The sequence below is a fragment of the Ranitomeya imitator genome, chromosome 4, assembly GCF_032444005.1.
Source record: "Ranitomeya imitator isolate aRanImi1 chromosome 4, aRanImi1.pri, whole genome shotgun sequence".
Taxonomy (NCBI): Eukaryota; Metazoa; Chordata; class Amphibia; order Anura; family Dendrobatidae; genus Ranitomeya; species Ranitomeya imitator.
The window spans coordinates 566,419,781-566,446,345 of NC_091285.1; the positions used below are offsets into that span (position 1 = coordinate 566,419,781).

At 45.7% G+C, this 26,565-nt stretch overlaps 1 protein-coding gene across 1 annotated transcript in view; it reads left to right on the forward strand.

Annotated features, from left to right (window-relative positions):
* ARRDC4 (arrestin domain containing 4) overlaps window positions 1-26,565 on the forward strand; it is a 126,711-nt gene that overhangs the window by 21,956 nt on the left and 78,190 nt on the right. The window contains exon 2 of the mRNA XM_069766279.1: window positions 18,585-18,648. Within this exon, the coding sequence (XP_069622380.1) occupies window positions 18,585-18,648 (64 nt within the window). The remainder of the gene's footprint in view (window positions 1-18,584; window positions 18,649-26,565) is intronic.

A 26,565-nucleotide genomic window follows, 5' to 3' on the forward strand; every position in this document is an offset into this window, starting at 1 on the left:
AATGTAGACGAAACCTGGGGAACACCTTGGAGTGGAACACACCGTCTCTACACCCCATACCCAATTTGTAGGCCTAATGCAGTGTAGTTTTCAACAACTACTAAACGAGAGTCAGAAGATTGAAGCAATGGCGAGGAAACCTGGGGAACACCTTGGAGCGGCAGACACCGTTAGTAGGCAATACCGAAGTAGTAGCCCCAATGCAGTTTTCAAATTCCTAGAGGCTGAAAACCAGACTATTGACGCTCAGCTTTTTTCAAAGGAGGACAGCTGTATTGAGTGGCGCTGACAGACACAGGTAGTAGGCCTTAAACCAAAAATGTGGCTCAATACAGTTTAAAAAAGGTTACAGGGGTACACAGGCAGCATTGGTCTGGTCAGTGGAGGACAATTTCAATTATGGACCGCAGACAGACTTTGTACGCCTACTATTAAAAAAAGGATGCTCTATGCAATTAAAAATAGGTTCCAGGGGTACACGGGCAGCAGTGGTGTGGTCAGTGGAGGAGTATTGGAAGGAGGGACCACAAACAGGCGTAGTAGGCCTAACATAACAAAATTTGTCTGTAGGCACTTTAAAATTGGTTCCAGGGGTACACGGGCAGCAGTGGTGTGGTCAACGGAGGACAATTTGAATTAGGGACTGCAGACAGACTTTGTAGGCTGTCCCCTGTGGACCATGCATCCAACACATTAACCCAGTGCGCCGTAATGGACACGTAGCTTTTTGTGGACATGCCTACTGGTCCATGCGTCTCTTGTCAGGTCAGGTGCACCTTTCTACTGTTTGATTGCCTGAGTGCTATGACAATGCAGAATTTTTCATGCCGGTGGAGGGCTGGGATGGCTTTTCTCGCAAAAGAAGTGACGACTGGGTAGCTTGAACGGTGGTACAGAGTAGTTCATCTGGGCTTTATAAATATAAAACAAAGAAAAAAAGTAGGCTCCATACACTTTCAGCTGGGTTCCAGGGGTACACGGCCAGCATTGGTCTGGTCAGTGGAGAACTATTGGAAGGAGGGCCCGCAGACAGGCTTCGAAGGCCTAACATATTAAAATTGGGCTGTAGGCACTTTATAATTGGTTCCAGGGGTACACGGGCAGCAGTAGACAGGTCAGTGGAGGCCTAGTGGAAGGAGGGACCGCAGACAGGCTTCAAAGGCCTAACATAATAAAATTGGGCTGTAGGCACTTTATAATTGGTTCCAGGGGTACACGGGCAGCAGTGGTCTGGTCAGTGGAGACCTAGTGGAAGGAGGGACCGCAGACAGGCTTCGAAGGCCTAACATAATAAAATTGGGCTGTAGGCACTTTATAATTGGTTCCAGGTGTACATGGGCAGCAGTGGTCTGGTCAGTGGAGGCCTAGTGGAAGGAGGGACCGCAGACAGGCTTCGAAGGCCTAACCTAATAAAATTGGGCTGTAGGCACTTTATAATTGGTTCCAGGGGTACACGGGCAGCAGTAGACAGGTCAGTGGAGGCCTAGTGGAAGGAGGGACCGCAGACAGGCTTCGAAGGCCTAACATAATAAAATTGGGCTGTAGGCACTTTATAATTGGTTCCAGGGGTACACGGGCAGCAGTGGTCTGGTCAGTGGAGGCCTAGTGGAAGGAGGGACCGCAGACAGGCTTCGAAGGCCTAACATAATAAAATTGGGCTGTAGGCACTTTATAATTGGTTCCAGGGGTACACGGGCAGCAGTGGTCTGGTCAGTGGAGGCCTAGTGGAAAGAGGGACCGCAGACAGGCTTCGAAGGCCTAACATAACAAAATTGGGCTGTAGGCACTTTATAATTGGTTCCAGGGGTACACGGGCAGCAGTAGACAGGTCAGTGGAGGCCTAGTGGAAGGAGGGACCGCAGACAGGCTTTGAAGGCCTAACATAATACAATTGGGCTGTAGGCACTTTATAATTGGTTCCAGGGGTACACAGGCAGCAGTGGTCTGGTCAGTGGAGACCTAGTGGAAGGAGGGACCGCAGACAGGCTTCGAAGGCCTGACCTAATAAAATTGGGCTGTAGGCACTTTATAATTGGTTCCAGGGGTACACGGGCAGCAGTGGTCTGGTCAGTGGAGGCCTAGTGGAAGGAGGAACCGCAAACAGGCTTTGAAGGCCTAACATAATAAAATTGGGCTGTGGGCACTTTATAATTGGTTCCAGGGGTACACGGGCAGCAGTAGACAGGTCAGTGGAGGCCTAGTGGAAGGAGGGACCGCAGACAGGCTTCGAAGGCCTAACATAATAAAATTGGGCTGTAGGCACTTTGAATTCTCTTGCAGGGGTACACAGACAGCATTGGTGTTGTCAGCGGAGGCCGATTGTAATGAGTGTCTGCCAGTTAGTAGTCCCAAACAATACATACATGTTAATAACTCGCATTACAACAAAACGAAAACACAAAAGGGTGCAATCATTAGGTACAGGGGTGGGCTCCTCTGCGTAGTTTCAGACCTAGTAATTTGGCACAAAGTATTTACTTGGGTAAATATAGGACACTGCCCCTGACTATGTTAAGTACCATCATACATGTCAACACAATGGTATTGTCAGTGGCAGGAATTTACGGATGTCAGCGCATAGACTAAACATTGGTGTAACTGTGAGAGATAATTGTGCAAGTGGTAGAGCAATGTTTGAGCTGGGGGTGGGGGAACTCTCTTGTGGCCGGCGGTACAGGCCCAGGGCCCCTCATGTTACAACAGTGTGTCTGACGTTGGGTGCGCACCACCACCGCCAGAGACACTTTATTGTACTATGAGGGACCCAGTGGCAGTGCCGTCGACCAAAAGCGGGCACACCCACCTCTTCAGACAAACAGCACTCTCACGGGTGCTTGGGCCAAGTGGCGATACCACAGCCCCGTGTGGGGAGTTTGGCCATTTAGGGAGGTGTAAACATGTTGTATGCTGGACAATCAGCTGCTGCAAATTACGAGATTGGTAAAGTCATTCATAGTAGTCCACAGGCAATACCTTTTTATAGGAAAGCTAGGTGTCGGCCGGGCAAGGTGGGGCAAAAGAATTCGAAATCCAGTTGTGGTTCATTTTAATGAAGGTTACATCATCAACATTTTGGGTAGCCAGACGAGTCCTTTTTTCGGTTAATATTGAACCTGCAGCACTGAATACTCTTTCTGATAGGACACTAGCTGCCGGGCAAGCAAGCTCCTGCAATGCATATTCTGCCAATTCTGTCCAGGTGTCTAATTTGGATGCCCAGTAATCAAATGGGAATGACGGTTGAGGTAGAACATCGATAAGGGATGAAAAATAGTTAGTAACCATACTGGACAAATGTTGTCTCCTGTCACTTTGAATTGATGCAGCAGTACCTGTCCTGTCTGTGGTCATAGCAAAATCACTCCACAACCTGGTCAGAAAACCCCTCTGTCCAACGCCACTTCTGATTTCTGCACCTTGGATACAAACATTGTCTAGTGATGACTAACCATTTCACCAAATTCGCTGTAATGGCTCCGACTCAAGATCAAACTGCTGAATTAGCGGCACAGGCCATTTGTAGGGACTTCATCCAGGTGTATGGCTGTCCGAAAAGAATTCACTCTGATCAAGGCACCTGTTTCCAGGGCTGAGTGATGGAAGAGCTGTATTGCATGTATCAGATTGAGAAATCTTGGATGACGCCTTACCATCCCCAAGGGAATGGAGCCTGTGAACAGTTTAATTGAACTTTGATCCAGATGCTTCGGATGTTAGAGGAAGACAGGAAAGTTTGCTGGCCTGAGTTTGTGGCTGCACTAGTCCTAACACCTCTGGTCTGCTGCCCCCTGCAGCTCGTGTGAGAACGATCACGGGCGCTGTGTGCTGGGAATGTCTGAAGCAAACGGTCAACAAGAGTTGATTGTTTGGTTGCTAATATTAGTTCCAAGTTCTCATGTGGCATAATATTTTGCAATTTGCCTTTATAGCGAGGATCAAGGAGGCAGGCCAACCAGTAATCGTCATCGTTCATCATTTTCGTAATGCGTGTGTCCCTTTTGAGGATACGTAAGGCATAATCCGCCATGTGTGCCAAAGTTCCAGTTGTCAAATCTGCGGTTGTGCTTGGTTGATGGGCAGTTTCAGGCAAATCTACGTCACTTGTGTCCCTCAAAAAACCAGAACCCGGCCTTGACACGCCACCAATTTCCAGTGGCCCCGGAGAAGCTTCCTCATTAACAAAATACTCATCCCCATCATCCTCCTCGTCCTCCTCCCTCCTGTTTGCCCGCTACCTCGTCCTGTACACTGCCCTGACCAGACAATGGCTGACTGTCATCAAGGCTTTCCTTTTCCTCGGCTGCAGATGCCTGCTCCTTTATGTGCGTCAAACTTTGCATCAGCAGACGCATTAGGGGGATGCTCATGCTTATTATGGCATTGTCTGCACTAACCAGCCGTGTGCATTCCTCAAAACACTGAAGGACTTGACACATGTCTTGTATCTTCGACCACTGCACACCTGACAACTCCATGTCTGCCATCCTACTGCCTGCCCTTGTATGTGTATCCTCCCACAAAAACATAACAGCCCGCCTCTGTTCGCACAGTCTCTGAAGCATGTGCAGTGTTGAGTTCCACCTTGTTGCAATGTCTATGATTAGGCGATGCTGGGGAAGGTTCAAAGACCGCTGATAGGTCTGCATATGGCTGGAGTGTACGGGCGAACGGCGGATATGTGAGCAAAGTCCGCGCACTTTGAGGAGCAGGCCGGATAACCCCGGATAACTTTTCAGGAAGCACTGCACCACCAGGTTTAAGGTGTGAGCCAGGCAAGGAATGTGTTTCAGTTGGGAAAGGGAGATGGCAGCCATGAAATTCCTTCCGTTATCACTCACTACCTTGCCTGCCTCAAGATCTACTGTGCCCAGCCACGACTGCATTTCTGTCTGCAAGAACTCGGACAGAACTTCCGCGGTGTGTCTGTTGTCGCCCAAACACTTCATAGCCAATACAGCCTGTTGACGCTTGCCAGTAGCTGGCCCATAATGGGACAACTGGTGTGCAACAGTGGCAGCTGCGGATGGAGTGATTTGCCGACTGCGGTCTGTGGACGAGCTCTCGCTTCTGCAGAAGGACGAGGAGGAGGAGGGGGTGCGAACACCTACAGCCAACTGTTTCCTAGACCGTGGGCTAGGCAGAACTGTCCCGAAATTGATGTCCCCTGTAGACCCTGCATCCACCACATTCACCCAGTGTGCCGTGATGGACACGTAACGTCCCTGGCCATGCCTGCTAGTCCATGCACCTGTTGTCAGGTGCACCTTTGTACTCACAGATTGCCTGAGTGCATGGACGATGCGCTCTTTAACATGCTGGTGGAGGGCTGGTATGGCTTTTCTCGAAAAGAAGTGTCGACTGGGTAGCTCGTAGCGTGGTTCAGCGTAGTCCATCAGGGCTTTGAAAGCTTCGCTTTCAACTAACCGGTAGGGCATCATCTCTAACGAGATTAGTCTAGCTATGTGGGCGTTCAAACCCTGTGTACGCGGATGCGAGGATAAGTATTTCCTTTTTCTAACGAGAGTCTCATGTAGGGTGAGCTGGACCGGAGAGCTGGAGATCGTGGAACTAGCGGGTGTGCCGGTGGACATGGCAGAATGAGAGACGGTTGGAGACGGTATTGTTTCCGTCGGTGCCCTACATGCAGTGTTTCCTAGTACGAAACTGGTGATTCCCTGACCCTGACTGCTTTGGCCTGGCAAAGAAATCTGCTCAGATACTGCAGGTGGTGCGGAAAATGGTGGCCTTACAGTGACGGCAGGGATGTAGCGTTGCTGACTAGCTTCATTGGCCGAGGGTGCTACAACCTTAAGGGACGTTTGGTAGTTAGTCCAGGCTTGCAAATGCATGGTGGTTAAATGTCTATGCATGCAACTTGTATTGAGACATTTCAGATTCTGACCTCTGCTTAAGGTAGTTGAACACTTTTGACAGATGACTTTGCGCTGATCAATTGGATGTTGTTTAAAAAAATGCCAGACTGCACTCTTTCGAGCCTCGGATCCCTTTTCAGGCATTGCAGACTGAGCTTTAACCGGATGACCACGCTGTCCTCCAACAGGTTTTGGCTTTGCCACGCGTTTTGTCCCATCTACGGGCCCGGCAGATGGAACCTGTTGCGATGTTGATGCCTGCTGCGGCCCCTCCTCCTCCGCTTCAGAACTACTGCCGCCTGCACCCTGTTCCCCCAATGGCTGCCAATCGGGGGCAACAACTGGGTCATCTATAACCTCCTCTTCTAGCTCGTGCACAACTTCGTCTGTGTCACCGTGTAAGTCGGTGGTAGAGCGTTCGTGACGGGGCAACATAGTCTCATCAGGGTCTGATTCTGGATCAGTACCCTGCGAGGGCAATGTTGTGGTCTGAGTCAAAGGACCAGCATAGTAGTCTGGCTGTGGCTGTGCATCAGTGCACTCCATGTCAGATTCAACTTGTAATGGGCATGCTTCACTTTCTAAGCCAGGGATGGTATGTGTAAAGAGCTCCATGGAGTAACCTGTTGTGTCGCCTGCTGCATCCTTCTCTGTTGTTGTTTTTGCTGAAGAGGACAAGGAAGCGACTTGCCCCTGACCGTGAACATCCACTAACGACGCGCTGCTTTTACATTTACCAGTTTCAAAAGAGGAGGCAAAAGAGCTAGAGGCTGAGTCAGCAAGGTAAGCCAAAACTTGCTCTTGCTGCTTAGGCTTTAAAAGCGGTTTTCCTACTACCAGAAAAGGGAGCGTTCGAGGCCTTCTGTAGCCAGACGACGAACCTGGCTCCACAGCTCCAGACTTAGGTGCAATATTTTTTTCCCACGACCACCTGATGCTCCACTACCACTACCATCATTACCAGCTGACAATGAACGCCCACGGCCACGACCTCTTCCACCAGACTTCCTCATTGTTTTAAAAACTTAACCAAAGTAACGGTATTTGTTGCTGTCAAACAACTTACACGGTGAGCTATAACTTCAGTATGATTTAGATATCCCTTTAAAGGTGGGTGAGACCGCAAGGAAAATCAGGCACAATGTTACACACTCTGTTTTCGGTGGCACCAAATGAGAGAGATGCCACACGCGCAGGACTGTCACTCAAGCACAAATGTCAATATTGATCTCCCACTTTTTTTTTTTTTTTTTTCAAGGAGAATTTAGAAACAAAATAAAAAAAATGATTTTTTCAGGGAGAATTTAGAAACCAAATAAAAAAAAAAAAAAAGGCTTTCTATGGCACACTATTTGAGAGAGAGAGATGGCACACCCAGGAGTCAGGACTGGCACACAAGCAGAAAGGCCAATATTAATCTCCCACTGATTTTTTTTTTTAATTTTTTCAGGGAGAATTTGGAAACCAAATAAAAAAAAAAATAGGCTTTCTATGGCCCACTATTTGAGAGACAGAGATGGCACACCCAGGAGTCAGGAATGGCACACAAGCAGAAAGGCCAATATTAATCTCCCACTGATTGTTTTTTATTTTTACAGTGAGACTTTAGAAACCAAATTAAAAAAAATGATTTTTTCAGGGCGAATTTAGAAACCAAATTAAAAAAAATGATTTTTTTCAGGAAGAATTTAGAAACCAAATAAAAAAAAAATAGGCTTTCTATGGCCCACTATTTGAGAGACAGAGATGGCACACGCAGGAGTCAGGAACGGCACACAAGCAGAAAGGCCAATATTAATCTCCCACTGATTGTTTTTTATTTTTACAGTGAGACTTTAGAAACCAAATTAAAAAAAATGATTTTTTCAGGGCGAATTTAGAAACCAAATTAAAAAAAATGATTTTTTTCAGGAAGAATTTAGAAACCAAATAAAAAAAAAATAGGCTTTCTATGGCCCACTATTTGAGAGACAGAGATGGCACACGCAGGAGTCAGGAACGGCACACAAGCAGAAAGGCCAATATTAATCTCCCACTGATTTTTTTTTTATTTTTACAGGGAGACTTTAGAAACCAAATTAAAAAAAATGATTTTTTCAGGGAGAATTTAGAAACCAAATTAAAAAAAATAGGCTTTCTATGGCCCACTATTTGAGAGAGCGAGATGGCACACCCAGGAGTCAAGACTGGCACACAAGCAGAAAGGCCAATATTAATCTCCCACTGATTTTTTTTTTTATTTTTCCAGGGAGAATTTAGAAACCAAATAAAAAAATAAATAAATAGGCTTTCTATGGCCCACTATATGAGAGAGAGATGGCACACTCAGGACTGGCACACAAGCCCAAAGGCCAATATTAATCTCCCACTGTTTTTTTTTTTTTATCAGGGAGAATTTATAAACCTCACAAAAAAAAAACCAGAAAAATAAAAAGGCTTTCTATGGCCCACTATGTGAGAGAGATGGCACACACAGGGATGGCACTCTAGCAGAAATGCCAACAGGGACTGTCCTACAATTACTATCTCCCTGCAGGAATCTCAGCCAGGTATGGCAGGCAGCAATAAGGAGTGGACTGATGCACAAATTAAATAAAGTGTGGACAAACAAACAAGATAGCTGTGCAGAAAGGAAGGAACAACAGGATTTGTGCTTTGAAAAGAGCAGTTGGTTTGCACAGCGGCGTACACACAGCAATGTAGCTATCAGGGAGCCTTCTAGGGCAGCCCAATGAGCTACAGCGCTGAGGAAAAAAAATGTAGCTTCCACTGTCCCTGCAAACAAAAGGTGGTGTTGGACAGTGGAAATCGCTACAGCACAAGCGGTTTGGTGGTTAATGGACCCTGCCTAACGCTATCCCTGCTTCTGACGAAGCGGCAGCAACCTCTCCCTAGGCTCAGATCAGCAGCAGTAAGATGGCGGTCGGTGGGAACGCCCCTTTATAGCCCCTGTGACGCCGCAGACAGCAAGCCAATCACTGCAATGCCCTTCTCTAAGATGGTGGGGACCAGGACCTATGTCATCACGCTGCCCACACTCTGCGTCCACCTTCATTGGCTGAGAAATGGCGCTTTTCGCGTCATTGAAACGCGACTTTGGCGCGAAAGTCGCGTACCGCATGGCCGACCCCACACAGGGGTCGGGTCGGGTTTCATGAAACCTGACTTTGCCAAAAGTCGGCGACTTTTGAAAATGAACGATCCGTTTTGCTCAACCCTAGTCCTATCCTTATCCTGGTATTATTTGCCTCCATCCCCATCCTGATATGCATGGCTGCATCAGAAAAACATAACAAAACATAAACCATTATGCTTAACTTCCTGCACTCCCTTGGAGTGTTTTGTTCTGATGCCAGTAGCTGCTTTATGCTTGTAAGCAACGCATGGCAAGGACATCAAGTGCTGCTGGCAAGCCGAGGACAGCTGCCGGAAAACTCACTGCTCTCTACGCCGGGACTATCTGTGTGAGTATTCATTGCTCTTTAATAGCGAGCACAGTGTCGGGCTTTCACATGTGCCACTACTAAAGGGAATTAATATTCACTGCATTCCATGCCTATGGGAGTTGAGGCAGTGAATATTCATTGCCTTAAGTAGCGGGGACACTAGAAAGCCCGGTAGCTGCAGGAAGCAGGAGGCTGCGGCTAACAGTGTGTCAATGATTAAATAAAAATGAATATTCACTGTCCTGCATGCCCATGAGCATGGAATGCAGTGAATATTCATTTTTCATTCACAGCGGGCACAGGAGTAAGCTGCAGATGCCAGCTCCTGCCTCCTGTGACCCGCAGCTGCTCCTCCCCCCTCCCCACCACAGCCATTCTGGTACATCCTTACTATAAGACGCACCCCCCATTTTCTGCCACATTTTTGGAGAAAAAAATGTGTCTAATAGTCTGAAAAATACGGTACTTATTTCACAGACTTTATAAAATAATTTTGCCCGTATTGAAGCCCCTTAGTGTTTCTGCACTCTATAATAGCCCCCACTTGCACTTCAAACAGTATAATGACCCCTCATATAGCCCAACCGAGAGTATAATGGACCTCATTACTAGACAACCCTCCATACGGTATAATGGCACTTGCACGACCCTCTACCACACAGTATAATGTTCCCCCATAACACTTCAAATAGCATAATGACACCACAAATAGCCCTCTAAATAGTATGATTTCCCAACAAATAGCCCTCCACATAGTATGATGGCCCACAAAGTAGTCAGTGATTACAAAAATTTAAATGCTCATCTCTCCCCCTTCTCTCACTGCTCCAGTCTCTGCAGCATGTGGTCTACACTGCTCGGCACAGCAATCATGATGTAATGATGTCATCGCGCCCACCATGCTGAACTGTCGGACAGTTCTTCTATCATTGCTTTCAGCTGTATCTGCATTCAGGATGCTGATGAACTTCAAACTTGGGCGGGGAAGGGGACCAGAGCCCACACTGGCACTAGGCCCCTCCAACTCATGTGCCCTGTAGCAGCTGTATGGTCTGCTGCTATTAGGTGTATGACACTATTTTGATGCTGCCTTCATGTTGCTTCAGGAAATCTACATGTACATTAGCCACAATGAACAGACACGGACCCTATCTTTTGTATTGAAGCATTCAATGAGCATGTACTAAACTCATTGTGAAGGGAGCGGAAGAAGCTGTAACATCACCAATTGAGTTGGCGGATTCTGTGTATACCAGATGTGTACAGCTGTTACCCACCATTGTAACTCTGCCTCTGGTATTAATGAGTCTGCTGAAAACTTCTTGGAAAGAACAGGAAATATGAATAAATACATCCACCATTGGTCTATGTGAAAAGTGCAAGATTACTGACATGTTTTGTTTTTATAAAGATAGTCATCTGCACAAAGAACCTTTACCTATGTTTTATCCTTGTAACACACAAATCTGATTTAAACAATAGGCCACTTACTGATTCTAAAGCTTCCTCTTAAAATCTCATAGGACAGGATTTGCTGCTTCCGGGACTAGTGCCCATGTGTTTTAGCTATGTAGAGACTTTAAATGTGACACAGTGACATCAGAATTCCACGGGCCGAGAATACTGAGCTGCCTCTGTAACAGCATGTGCTACTGCTAATTATAGAATCTGCATTTCATTGCTTACTGATTGTACATCGTTAATCAAACGCAATGGCTAGTGATCATTTGCTTTCGCCTTCCACCAATATTTATTTAAAGTTGTTATTCATAACTGTACAATCATTTCTTTATTCTTCCACCACACAACATAAAATGAAAACACCTCAAACGTGCCTGCTGGGCAAGTATATAACTTTGAGGATCTAAGCAATATGTCACGGTGATCACGTGACATTGTCACATGATTGCAGCAGCCAATCAGTATCAGCTGCAGCCTTTACTATTCGGTCAGAGTAGAGCTTTGATGGATTATTGAAGGCTGCGGCTGCTGATTGGCTGCATTGGTCATGTGATTTAAGATGTCAGGTGATCACCAGAGGACACATTGCTTCCACTGGAGGAATGGTGCCCATCTGGAAGTCCAGCATGCAGTGTTTTTATTTTATAATGGGCAGTCAAGTTATTAACCCCTTATCGATATCTGCCGTACATATACGGCGCAAGTCAATAGCAGGTGTATGGAGTGGCCTCACAGGGTGAGCTCCCCTCATGCCCAGCATGGCAGTGTGTTTTAACCAAGACCTTTCTTCAACAATCACAGCTAGCGTGAAGTGGAGCACCCGCTAGGACCGTGGGGGACTCGGGACGGGTCCGGTGGTCGTTTAAGGGTTAGTCACGGTGGCAGTGACCCAGTCCATGGCCCTGAACGTCCAAGTTAAAGGGAAGGTCTTTAAAGGGGTTGTTTTGAAAGAAAACAATGTTTATGATACCACCTGTGGTATTCTGTCAGGGCTGACCGACGCTGCTTAAAGGGGTCCATTGGGGATGATGTTATTGCCGCAGGGGTGGTATGGCTTCCCACAGGTGAAGTTTAGTCCCCAGGGCTCCCGGTGTAGTGGCAAGGATGAAAGATGGTGTAGTGCCAGAAAGAATTGAATGACACAAGGTTGCAGTTTCTTTAACTTTTTTACTGACGATGTTCCAATACACAGGTTACAGGCGGTCTCTGGAATCCGGGCAGCCTGTTAGTGATTTGGAATTCCCTTAGCCAGGTGGGGATGGGAGCCTTCCTTACTGCGCTGTGATCTAGTCCCTTGCTGCCTGAGGCTCCTTACAAGGTCCTCTCTCTCTTTGTCCTAGGACCGTACCCTCATGGCAGGCAACGCGAGCCTTTTTACAGGTGTCTCTATTTGCGGCGACTCTGGGCTCTATATGCTGCTGTGCCTTCGAGGGTGGTTATGGACAGGCAACTTGAAATCCCTTGCCCTCCAGTTTCTGCTTTGGGGAATACAGTCCCACACAGCCTTGGACTCCCAGGGTCCAATTCCTGCGCTTCAGCATGGAGGGAGCTCAGTCGCAGCTCCCCTCCAGCTCACTTCTCCTGTCCTCCTTCTCCACTCACACTCTCCTACAGACTGAACTAACTCCTCCTCCAAGCCAGAACATATATAGGGAAGCTCCCCTGAAACCGGGTCTAGAGCTCCCCATCTGGCATGGAATCAGAACACGTTGCATGTATGTGTTACCTGTTAAAGGGATACTTGTCGCTTTCAGGCATGGAATCACCCTCCCCGAGAGGAAGGCAATAACACTGTGGTACCCGAACTCCTGTGGTGCCACAGAAGCGTTGTCCTTTGATTGTTAACCTGTTAAATGCTGCTGTCAAACTCTGATCTGATTTGTCTAAATGGGGCTTGCTGAAATGCATGTGCAGCACCCCAGAGATCTGGTCGTTGCAGTATGACACTCTGCCACTAAGGGGAGTGATGGTACGTCTGATGGCACTGAAGGAATTCTACTGACCAGGTATCACCAGCACACATTACACTTCACACTCCGGCCACGGGGGGGAGAAAAAGGCTTTATTTATTGGGCCACTCCTCACACTGGTAAAACTAGGGGTTGGATAGGAAGTTAGTCAGAAGCTGACTGGGTTGGATTCAGGCAACATCCCGTGGCAGGGGGTGTTGCAGAGAGAAGACACAGGGGGGTCCCTGTCAAGCATGGGAACCTGGCAGGTGCTTAGCGAACAGAGCAGAACGTAACGGAACCGTGCCTGCACACCCCGCGGCGGTATCCTAAGAGAGAGACATGAAGGGAAGGATATTGTGGAACAGTGAGAAACGAGATCAAGCACAAAGGAGAACCAGTAGGAGTCATACCATGAGACCGAGGCAACATCCTACTGAGGCGCGTAGCCGGTGGCCGGAACACCGTGGGAGTAACTGACTCTAGGCCTTACTTCGAACTCCGCAGGACAGTTAATTATAGGTTGGCTGTCTACCTTAAATTTCCTACGAAGACATAGGGGGCAACGCGTGGAGAGGGGCGTCTCTAGGGTCCTGGAAGAGCTCCGAGCCTTCCCGTCATACGGGTGCGTCCTAGCCATAACATACCTGGGGGACGAGAAACTAGTAACATCTGGAACAAGCGAGAGAGAATTAGAATGAACGAACGAGATCAGCAGTTGTGAGGACTATTCCGAATGCTCAGCAGGGTAGCACTACAACACACAGGCGCTAGTGGTAGGCACTGATTTCCACCTGCAAAGAGAACTCTGGAAGTGCCCATCGGACCGGCCGGTCTCAGCCCTGTTAAGCGTGCTCTGGATTGAAGATCCTGAAGTCTTCAGTAAAGAGGTAAAGAGACTGCAACCTTGTGTCCTTGTTATTGACTGCACCTCCCACCATAACCATCCACCTTACTGGAAAGCCCTGGGGACATACTTCACCTGTGGGAAGGTATACCATCCAGCTGCCATTCCATCACCCCAGCGGACCCCGAAGCAGCGTCGGTCGCCCTGACCGAACACCACAGGTGGCATCACGAAACCTTGACAGACTCCTATCACCTTTTATTGGACGCCCCTTAGCAGGGTAACGGACCGGGTCTAGCCACCGTGACAGCCTCAGAACCGAACCAGAGAGGCCCGGTACCGAGAACTCGTGGCCCTGTGTCTGGGGGCGCTCCATATGCTAAAAAAAAACACATTTAAATGTGTGAAACAATTTTGTACATGCAATTGTCATTGCGTACACTTATGATATATCTTGAGAATATGCCATAAATGTATAAAAGATGCAGGTCCCATCATTGAGACCTACATCTATCTTGAGAATGAGGCCCTGACACACGCTACTGTCAGTAAATAGGTGTTGGGAGTCTTTTATATGAGCCACTCCAATTCACTATATTGGTATCTTCTTATGTGGATCCTTTCGACTCCTTGATGCACCAGTCAAAAACACACTGCAGGGTTATCAGTTGTTATGCTGGACAGACAGCATTTCTTTAGCAAAGTAGCCAAGTCAACACGTAAATCGGTCTTTTAGCAATATGTCCATCATAATATTATGTATACATAATGAAGAATATAAGGAATATGTACTATCAAAGTAGAAGACACCTTTTTTGCTTCCTCTTTGTCATTTTCTGTTCCTTTTATTCCCTGGTTTTAAATTTAACCCCCATGTGGAAGGAGGAAATTGAAGCAGTTCAGAGATGTTCCAACCGTTAGGCTGTCGTCACGCTAGCAGTATTTAGTCAGTATTTCACATCAGTATTTGTAAGCCAAAACCAGGAGTGGAACAATTGGAGGAAAAGTATAAAAGAAACATATGCACCACTTCTGCATTTATCACCCACTCCTGGTTTTGGTTGAGAAATACTGATGTAAAATACTGACCAAATACTGCTAGTGTGACAGCAGCCTTAGAAGTAAGTGATATGTGTGGCAATATGTGTTTTGAGAATCGTTCATATGTAAGGGATTCCAATTAAATTCAAATGCAGCAGATAAGCTCAATTTGCTCTGAGGACTTTCTCTAAACATAGGTAAGACAAAGTAAAAAAACAAGAAATTATGCCCAAAAGGCCAGCACAGCTTCAGTCTGGCTATCTTCTTGCTTCAAAAAAGCTGTTTGAGCTTTTATGCAACTTTCCTGCTCCACAACCCTAGTAATTGAAGATAAAGATGTCTCTAGTAGTTAAGTTTATAATATTTTATTAATCAGGTAAACTCTGGAGAGATTAAAAGTGATCGTGTTTCCTTAAAGGATACCTGTCACCTGAATTTGGCGGGACTGGTTTTAGGTCATATGGGCGGAGTTTTCTGGTGTTTGATTCACCCTTTCCTTACCCGCTGGCTGCATGCTGGCTGCAATATTGGATTGAAGTTCATTCTCTGTCCTCCGTAGTACACACCTGCACAAGGCAAGATTGTTTTGCGCAGGCATGTACTATGGAGGACAGAGAATGAACTTCAATCCAATATTGCACCCAGCATGCAGCCAGCGGGTAAGGAAAGGGTGAATCAAACACCAGAAAACTCCGCCCATATGACCCAAAACCAGTCCCGCCAAATTCAGGTGACAGAGTCCCTTTAAACAAGCACTCCCATGAAGATTTTTTTTTTAACAAACTTGTGCTTTAATATACCGCACCACCTTCTATGGGATCCGGTGGAGTTCTGCTTTGCTACTCAACTCTATGCTCTATGCGTGAGTCGGAATTCTCCTTTACAATGAAAACCTATGGAGCCTCATTCTGCCGCTCTATAAGCCTATATTATCTGGAGAGCATTGCATTGGCGTCACTGAGAAAAGGAGCACAGCTCTGCTGGATCCCAGAGAATGCAGTGGTAGGTGAATATATCAACACACATACACACTACATACAAACAAACACGGGTTTAGTATAAAAGATCTCATGGCAGTGATTTTTTAATGGGTTGAGTGAGGGTGACCAGACTTCTTTAAAAATGTTTATTTCTATAGCTTTAATCTATTTCGCTCCACTTTACAATTCAGAGGGAATATGTACAAAGATAAGACATTACAGAGTAATAAAGTCATACACATACCAAAAAAATCTATGTACAATCTACACAAGTCACTATAAAGGGTGACATTTTAGATGGTTGAGTAATAATAATAATAATAATAATAATAATTTTATTTATATAGCGCCAACATATTCCGCAGCGCTTTACAAATTATAGAGGGGACTTGTACAGACAATAAACATTACAGCATAACAGAAATACAGTTCAAAACAGATACCAGGAGGAGTGAGGGCCTTGCTCGCAAGCTTACAAACTATGGGGAAAAGGGGAAGTAAACCAGATAAGCAAAGGAAAATGCTTATATAGAGTTATAAAGTGTTACATTAGGTTTCTCAAACTTGTTTAGTAATGGAGTCTTGCCAGGTGAGCATGCTTACAGGCCATGGAGGTTGGGTTTAAAGTTTTTGTTGAAACAGTTGTACCTGCTGATTCCAGTTCAATAGGTAGTTCTCCACTGCTGGTCATTGACTTTTGGACAAATCTTCTGATAATCCTGGGTTGATATTGACATTTAGGATTGTTACTTCAAATAGGTGGCACTAGAGATCAAATCCTGAAGAGGTAATTTGCATATTTAATTCCCCAGAGGAGCATGCATGGCATATAAGTCTCCTACTGTAACTCTGAAATGTCAGGCCTGGCTTGTCACTCTCCAAAAGGAGAAATTTTATCTCTTAGATCCCACTCCTCTGTCTGAAATCTTGCCAGGTTGTGGATGGTTTATAGAAAAATGATGATGTTCTTTCCCCTTTTTTGATTATGGCCCCAACTGTGGTAACTGGAACCTTCAATAGTTTATAAATTCTTCTATAACCAATGCCATCAGTTTATTTTGCAGAAATAAGGTTGCGAAGATCTTGAGATAGCTCATTAGTTTTACCCATCATGACATGTTTTTGTGTGGCACTTTGGTAATGAGACACCTTCTTATAAGGCATCAGTTGAACCACAGGATATTATTTTTCACTAAGTGGCTAGATTGCTTTCTAATTACTGAAAAATTTCATCTGGTGTTATGACTTTCCATGGCTTTTCGCACCTGTTTCTTCATGTGTTCAATACTTTTTTCCTGGGTCATTCCTCATTATTACATATAACTTAATGTAAGGACTATCTATGGTTTCATTTCTTTGCCTGTGTGGATTGAATGAGTGGTTAATGACATCTGGTGAGAATATAATGTCAATTGCACCTTTACAAATATATTTACCTAGAAAATTAGTGATGCATTCAATACTTATTTCACCAGCTATATTAAGTTTTCTCAAATAAAAAGTCAGAAGGTCTCCCTCTACCAAGAGTCAAGTTTAACGAACTTGGCACTTTGCCAAGTCTGTTATTTTTTGAAGATATCTTGCTTGCTGAAATTGTTGCTATCCTAGTAGGTTAATGCTTATTCAGGTATGTGCTATTTTAGGTTTTGATGAGCACCATAAAAGCTGTGATCATAGTTTGTTGATCGAGACAAAGAAGGACCTTGGGAGGTGGATTGGAAGGACTAGTAAATATGTAATTTTATTCTAGACAATACATTTTACAGGATTTTTCCATCACAGTCACAAAACATAGGCTACAGACCAAGTGGAAATTCTTTTGTATTTTTGCAGCATAGGAAAAACAATTATGTACATCCCACAGGAGAGAGTTGTTACAAGCATGACTTGGTGCACGCGCTCTCATGTTAGGTCAGAGACCCCCTACAGGAATTTGAGTAGGCAAAGAAATACTGATAAGCTGGAAGTTGGCGATGAAATAACCGTATCCGTAATCCACCCTCTGTAGTTCCTGGACATTTACAAAGTTGTTATTATAAGAGTAATAGTTACCTCTGCTTTTGTATACTTTGTATCCCTCCGCATGGTTAGTGGGCGTCGGCCTACTCACTACGTTCACCGTTCTGCTCCTCCCCTTATCTGGCCATCTCGCTGAGTTGCTTCATTCAGCACTCCCAGCACTGGTACATTCTCTGCTGTCAGAACCTGGCTATAGGGAGGCGCAGACAGACTCTGCAGTAATTTAATCTGCTGTGTGCTACAGAGTTTTTCTTCCCTGGCCTATCCCGTGCCAGCTGGTGATATATTAGCTCCTGAGCTAAGGTTCCTAGTCCTATCTTAGGTTCCTAGTTACAGTCCATTTCTAGGGATCTGTCATGGTGCATGTTCGTTTAGTTTCTCTGTCTCAGTATGTTTACTCTATACCTTGCTTTATATTTTTATGCTGTGCTGCCCACCCCGACCTCAGACTATCTGACTACATCTTTGTCTTTGCCTTCTGTACCTCATGTGGTGCCTGTGAGCATACGGTCAGCTGCTGCTGCTGGACCGGTGACTGCCCTGGAGTTGCACCAGGTGGATGTGCACCCACTGGTGGCCAGTGTCGCAGTGGGTGCACATCCACCATCATCACACTATTTTCTTTTGCACGTGTATTGCAGTTTTGGCACACATCTTGGGTCCAAGAATGATATTTTAAATCTGAGAAAAACAATTTGAATTGTTTTTTAAGAGAAATAAACTTCTCCTTATAAATGCATGGTTAGATGCAAAAATGGGGGAGCTAACTTCTAAAAAAAAAGTGAAAATACAGTTTATAAAATTGGTTAGATTTTGGAAGTCATGACTTTTTGTGCAGGGCCTTTGTAATTTGTCTCATCAGCTTCACTGACTTAGGCTGGTACAAAAACAAATTACGGTATGTTATTTCCAGTCCATACATATTTTGAATAATCTAATGCATATTGACCCTTCCTGTTTCTTTGTAGGTGAAACCCACATGCTTACAGCTGGAAGTCATACACTTCCATTTCGTTTTCATCTTCCTGATGGGTGAGTGCATTTACACACAGGCTGAATGTTTTTTCACTTTAAATTGATGTAGCCTTTTTTTTTAACCTTTTTCAATATTGTAAGTGTAAAATATTTTGCATGCTGTGTTTTTTATTTTTTCATTTTGTTCAGTCTTTCCATAAGCTGCCCTTGCATTTCGCTAGAAAAACACTATTGAGTGAAGTCCAATACAAACGAAGGATGGCTGCTTTTAGAAATTTATTTCAGCTATTATCAGTGGACCCTGTAGTTGGACCCCCACAATAAGGCCTTTCTAACAGGGTTTTGACAAATATCTTTAAAACAAACCTTTCCCTGTTCCATATTGCAATTTCAAGATTAATCTTAAATTTAAATATGAAAACGACCACTCACCCAAATTCCTATTTGCGTTTTTATGCACGAGCCTACACCTTTTTCCTGTTCATCCATAACCAAAATTATTTGTTGCTTATTGGAATAAGTGATACCAGAATAAATGGAGTATCACAATCTTTTCTAACGTTTAAGCTCGATGTGGCCCTCAAGACAATAAAATATTTTTTTACTTCAATATTTTCAGGATTATAAAAACTTTTATTTTTTTATCATCAAGATGTATTTTTGTGGCTGCAGTTACTGCTAGGCTCATACTAGAGTTCGGAATAGTGTTACTTGACCGCTTAGTGACCACGGAATAGTACGCCCGAGGCCAGTACCTCCGCTTTGAGGTGGGCTCTGGCGGTGGAGTTGGAAGCCTTCCTTCGAGTGCGGTGTTATAGTCGCTTGCTGCCTTAGGCCTCTTACAAGGTCCTCACGTTTTCTCTCTGTCCTCCTTGCAGGTACTGTAGGACACTAACCGATATGACAGGTAGCTCGAGCCTTTTTACAGGATCTCTATCACGATCCGGGCTCTCTGTGCTGTGTCTTCGGGTGTAAAGGTGGACAGGTGACTTGAAGTCCAGCTGTCTGCCGGTTTTAGCTGTGATCCTTAAAGTACTGCACTACCTCAGTCTTCCAGCTACCGGTATTTCCATTTCAGCTTGGAGGGAGCCCACTCGCAGCTCTCCTCCAGCTCCTTTCTCTCCTGTGCTTCCTTTCTGCCTTCAGGCTCTCTACAATCTGATCTGCTTTCCTTTCTCTTTTCAGGAGCTACAGCACCTCATGTGGCTGCACGGCCCCTCTCTTTCTCTCTCTGACTCTCTGCCTCAGACTGTTCCATTCTACTGTCTGGCCCTCACTGACTCCTCTCACTCCCGGACTAACTCCTCCTCCTGACCAGAATATATATCTATATCTAGGGAAGCTTCCCTTAAACCAGGTTCAGAGCTTCCCCTCTGGCCTGGAGTAAGAACATGTTGCATGCTTGTGATTACCTGCTAAAAGAGATTCTTCCTCGCTTCCAAGCATGACATCACTTTCCCCGCAAGGAAAGCAATGCCACTGTAACTATCAGGGACCTGGGGTGTTACACTATTCCAGCATATTTTAAAAAGAAACAAACTATTCTACTCATCATCCCACACCACACTGTATCCTCTTATGCAGCAGGTTCAGGAGCCAGCAGCTGACTTCGGTGTGCCACCACGGGCACATGATGCCACTGGCAAGCCAACATCAGCTGCCGGCCTCTGATTGGTGTGAATTGCAGTCATAGAATGGAATGCAGCTTCATTGACTTGCGGTGCTACGACCACTGATGGCATAAACTCATATGAACTCTAGCATGGGAATTTTTCTGAATATTTTCTCACGCTAGAGTTCATATGAGTTTATGCCACCAGGGGTTGCAGCACCACAAGTCAACGAAGCTGCATTCCATTCAGTCCCCAGTTTTTACAGCCAGGGGCAGCTGCATTAGCAGCCTTCTGGTTGTAAAATTATTTAACCCGGACACGCATGGTCCGTGTGTAATCCGTATTTTTCTTGCCCCCATAGACTTTCATTGGTGGATTTTTTGCGCAATACACTGACAAATGCAGCATACTGCAATTTTCTCAGCCAGTTAAATACGGCAGAGAAATATACAGCTGATGTGAGCTGCCCCATAGAGAATCATTGGTCCGTATGCAATGGGTTGCTTTTGCGCCTCTCACTCGTCCGTATTCCTCTCTAGTATGAACCCGGCCTCACAGTCTCAGACCTGGCTGTGAACATTTGTATAATGCTACACTCTGAACCACAGGACTGGCGTATAGCAAATGTGGTGCCAATATTCAAAAAGGGGACAAAAACTGAACTCGCAAATTATAGGCCAGTAAGCTTAACCTCTACTGTGGGTAAAATCCTGGAGGGCATTCTAAGGGATGCTATACTGGAGTATCTGAAGAGGAACAACCTCATGACCCAGTATCAGCTTGGGTTTACTAGGGACCGTGTTGTGAATTCTGTGGCTGAGTTCACTTCTGTGGTCACAAGTGGTATTGCAGTCTCTGGGCTTCCTCCCTCAGGTGTTTTGGTGAGCTCGTTGGCTGCCTTGCTATTTAGCTCCACCTGAGTCTGTCTTCCTTGCTCCTTGTCAATGTTCCAGTGTTGGATCTGAGCTACTGCATCTTTCCTTGGGCCTGCTGCTCTGCTAGATAAGTGCTTCTAGTTTGTTTTCTGTTTTTTCTGTCCAGCTTGCTATTAACTTTTGCTGGAAGCTCTGAGAAGCAAAGGGGTGCACCGCCGTGCTGTTAGTTCGGCACGGTGGGTCTTTTTGCCCCTTTGCGTGGTTTTCGTTTTAGGGTTTTTTGTAGACTGCATAGTTCTCTTTGCTATCCTCGCTCTGTCTAGAATATCGGGCCTCACTTTGCTGAATCTATTTCATTCCTACGTTTGTCTTTTCATCTTGCTAACAGTCATTATATGTGGGGGGCTGCCTATTCCTTTGGGGTATTTCTCTGAGGTAAGTCAGGCTTGTATTTCTATCTTCAGGCTAGTCAGCTCCTCAGGCAGTGCCGAGTTGCATAGGTAGTGATAGGCGCAATCCACTGCTGCTTATAGTTGTGTGAGGATAGATCAGGTACTGCAGTCTACAGAGATTCCACGTCTCAGAGCTCGTCCTATTGTTTTTGGTTATTGCCAGATCTCTGTATGTGCGCTGATTACTGCACACTGTGTTGCCTGATTGCCGGCCATAACAGTACAAGGAGCCACCCAATGATTCCCAATAGAGGGAAAAAAGAAATCCTGACATCATTTTTTTTTCTTAGCTCTGTCTTCAGTCTTTTTTTTCCCCTAGACATTAGAGTGCTTCAGGACACAGCTGTGGACATGGATATTCAGGCTCTGTGCTCCTCAATGGATAATCTCGTTGTAAATGTACAAAAGATTCAAGATACTATTGATCAGAAATCGATGCTAGAACCAAGAATTCCGATTCCTGATTTGTTTTTTGGTGACAGAACTAAGTTCCTGAGCTTCAGAAATAATTGTAAGCTATTTTTGGCCTTGAAACCTCATTCTTCTGGTAATCCTTTTCAACAGGTTTTGATTATTATTTCTTTTTTGCGCGGCGACCCACAGGACTGGGCGTTTTCTCTTGCACCAGGAGATTCTGCATTGAGTAATGTTGATGCATTTTTCCAGGCGCTGGGATTGCTTTACGATGAGCCTAATTCAGTGGATCAGGCTGAGAAAAATCTGCTGGCTTTATGCCAGGGTCAGGATGATGTAGAAGTATATTGTCAGAAATTTAGGAAGTGGTCAGTACTCACTCTGTGGAATGAATCTGCACTAGCGGCTTTGTTCAGAAAGGGTCTCTCTGAAGCTCTTAAGGATGTAATGGTGGGATTTCCTATGCCTGCTGGTTTGAATGAGTCTATGTCCTTGGCCATTCAGATCGGTCGTCGCTTGCGCGAGCGTAAATCTGTGCACCATCTGGCGGTATTGTCTGAGAGTAAACCTGAGCCTATGCAGTGCGACACGACTATGACTAAAGTAGAACGGCAAGAACACAGACGTCTGAACAGACTGTGTTTCTATTGTGGTGATTCTACTCATGCTATTTCTAATTGTCCTAAACGCACTAGGCGGTTCGATAGCTCTGCCGTTATTGGTACTGTACAGTCCAAATTCCTTTTGTCCATTACCTTAATGTGCTCTTTGTCATCGTATTCTGTCATGGCGTTTGTGGATTCAGGCGCTGCCCTGAATCTGATGGATTTGGATTATGCTAAACGTTGTGGATTTTTCTTGGAGCCTTTGCGGTGTCCTATTCCGTTGAGAGGAATTGATGCTACACCTTTGGCCAAGAATAAGCCTCAGTACTGGGCCCAGCTGACCATGTGCATGGCTCCTGCACATCAGGAAGTTATTCGCTTTCTGGTACTGCATAATTTGCATGATGTGGTCGTGTTGGGGTTGCCATGGCTACAAACCCATAATCCAGTATTGGATTGGAACTCTATGTCGGTAACCAGCTGGGGTTGTCAGGGAGTACATGGTGATGTTCCATTTTTGTCTATTTCGTCATCCATTCCTTCTGACATCCCAGAGTTCTTGTCGGACTTTCAGGATGTATTTGAAGAGTCCAAGTCTGATGCCCTACCTCCGCATAGGAATTGTGATTGTGCTATCGATTTGATTCCTGGTAGTAAATTCCCTAAGGGTCGTTTATTTAATTTGTCCGTACCTGAACACACCGCTATGCGCAGTTATGTGAAGGAGTCCCTGGAGAAGGGACATATTCGCCCATCGTCGTCACCATTGGGAGCAGGGTTCTTTTTTGTAGCCAAGAAGGATGGTTCGCTAAGACCGTGTATTGATTACCGCCTTCTTAATAAGATCACTGTTAAATTTCAGTATCCCTTGCCATTGATTTCTGACTTGTTTGCTCGGATTAAGGGGGCTAGTTGGTTTACTAAGATTGATCTTCGTGGTGCGTATAATCTGGTGAGAATCAGGCAGGGAGATGAATGGAAAACGGCATTTAATACGCCCGAGGGTCATTTTGAGTATCTGGTGATGCCGTTCGGACTTGCCAATGCTCCATCTGTTTTTCAGTCTTTTATGCATGACATTTTCCGTGAGTATCTGGATAAATTCTTGATTGTTTACTTGGATGACATTTTGATCTTCTCAGATGATTGGGAGTCTCATGTGAAGCAAGTCAGAATGGTTTTCCAGGTACTGCGTGCTAATTCCTTGTTCGTGAAGGGATCAAAGTGTCTCTTCGGTGTGCAGAAAGTTTCATTTTTGGGGTTCATCTTTTCCCCTTCTACTATCGAGATGGATCCGGTTAAGGTTCAGGCCATCCAGGATTGGACTCAGCCGACATCTCTAAAAAGTCTGCAGAAATTCCTGGGCTTTGCTAATTTTTATCGTCGCTTCATCTGTAATTTTTCTAGCATTGCCAGACCATTGACCGATTTGACCAAGAAGGGTGCTGATTTGGTTAATTGGTCTTCTGCTGCCGTGGAAGCTTTTCAGGAGTTGAAGCGTCGTTTTTGCTGTGCCCCTGTGTTGTGTCAACCTGATGTTTCTCTTCCGTTCCAGGTCGAGGTTGATGCTTCTGAGATTGGTGCAGGGGCGGTTTTGTCACAGAGAGGTTCTGGTTGCTCAGTGTTCAAACCATGTGCTTTCTTTTCCAGGAAATTTTCTGCTGCTGAGCGTAATTATGATGTGGGCAACCGAGAGTTGCTGGCCATGAAGTGGGCATTCGAGGAGTGGCGTCATTGGCTTGAGGGTGCTAAGCATCGCGTGGTGGTATTGACTGATCATAAGAACCTTACTTATCTTGAGTTTGCCAAGCGCTTGAATCCTAGACAGGCCCGTTGGTCGTTATTTTTTGCTCGTTTTGATTTTGTGATTTCATACCTTCCGGGCTCTAAAAATGTGAAGGCGGATGCTCTGTCTAGGAGTTTTGTGCCCGACTCTCCGGGGTTATCTGAGCCGGCGAGTATCCTCAAGGAAGGAGTCATTGTGTCTGCCATCTCCCCTGATTTGCGGAGAGTGTTGCAGAAATTTCAGGCTAATAAACCTGATCGTTGTCCGGCCGAGAAACTGTTCGTCCCTGATAGGTGGACTAGTAAAGTTATCTCTGAACTTCATTGTTCGGTGCTGGCCGGTCATCCAGGAATCTTTGGTACCAGGGAGTTGGTTGCTAGATCCTTCTGGTGGCCATCTCTGTCACGGGATGTGCGTGCTTTTGTGCAGTCCTGTGGAATTTGTGCTAGGGCTAAGCCCTGCTGTTCACGTGCCAGTGGGTTGCTTTTGCCCTTGCCGGTCCCGAAGAGGCCTTGGACACATATTTCGATGGATTTCATTTCTGACCTTCCCGTTTCTCAAAAAATGTCGGTCATTTGGGTGGTCTGTGATCGCTTTTCTAAAATGGTCCATCTGGTGCCCTTGGTTAAATTGCCTTCCTCCTCTGATTTGGTGCCTTTGTTCTTCCAGCATGTGGTTCGTTTACATGGCATTCCTGAGAATATTGTTTCTGACAGAGGTTCCCAGTTTGTCTCGAGGTTCTGGCGAGCCTTTTGTGGTAGGATGGGCATTGACCTATCTTTCTCCTCGGCCTTCCATCCTCAGACTAATGGCCAGACCGAACGAACCAATCAGACCTTGGAAACATATCTGAGATGTTTTGTTTCCGCTGACCAGGATGATTGGGTGTCATTTTTGCCGTTGGCTGAGTTCGCCCTTAATAATCGGGCCAGCTCGGCTACCTTGGTCTCTCCATTTTTCTGCAATTCTGGGTTCCATCCTCGTTTCTCTTCAGGACAGGTTGAGTCTTCGGACTGTCCTGGTGTGGATTCTGTGGTGGACAGGTTGCAGCAGATCTGGACTCAGGTAGTGGACAATTTGACCTTGTCCCAGGAGAAGGCTCAGCTTTTCGCTAATCGCAGACGCCGTGTGGGACCCCGACTTCGTGTTGGGGATCTGGTTTGGTTATCTTCTCGTCATATTCCTATGAAGGTTTCCTCTCCTAAATTTAAACCTCGTTTTATTGGTCCGTATAGGATTTCTGAGATTCTCAATCCGGTGTCTTTTCGTCTGACCCTCCCAGACTCCTTTTCCATACATAATGTATTCCATAGGTCGTTGTTGAGGAGATACGTGGCACCTATGGTTCCATCTGTGGAGCCTCCTGCCCCTGTATTGGTGGAGGGGGAATTGGAGTATATTGTGGAGAAGATTTTGGATTCTCGTGTCTCTAGACGGAAACTCCAGTATCTGGTCAAATGGAAGGGTTATGCTCAGGAAGATAATTCCTGGGTTTTTGCCTCTGATGTCCATGCCCCAGATCTTGTTCGTGCCTTTCATGTGGCTCATCCTGGTCGGCCTGGGGGTTCTGGTGAGGGTTCGGTGACCCCTCCTCAAGGGGGGGTACTGTTGTGAATTCTGTGGCTGAGTTCACTTCTGTGGTCACAAGTGGTATTGCAGTCTCTGGGCTTCCTCCCTCAGGTGTTTTGGTGAGCTCGTTGGCTGCCTTGCTATTTAGCTCCACCTGAGTCTGTCTTCCTTGCTCCTTGTCAATGTTCCAGTGTTGGATCTGAGCTACTGCATCTTTCCTTGGGCCTGCTGCTCTGCTAGATAAGTGCTTCTAGTTTGTTTTCTGTTTTTTCTGTCCAGCTTGCTATTAACTTTTGCTGGAAGCTCTGAGAAGCAAAGGGGTGCACCGCCGTGCTGTTAGTTCGGCACAGTGGGTCTTTTTGCCCCTTTGCGTGGTTTTCGTTTTAGGGTTTTTTGTAGACTGCATAGTTCTCTTTGCTATCCTCGCTCTGTCTAGAATATCGGGCCTCACTTTGCTGAATCTATTTCATTCCTACGTTTGTCTTTTCATCTTGCTAACAGTCATTATATGTGGGGGGCTGCCTATTCCTTTGGGGTATTTCTCTGAGGTAAGTCAGGCTTGTATTTCTATCTTCAGGCTAGTCAGCTCCTCAGGCAGTGCCGAGTTGCATAGGTAGTGATAGGCGCAATCCACTGCTGCTTATAGTTGTGTGAGGATAG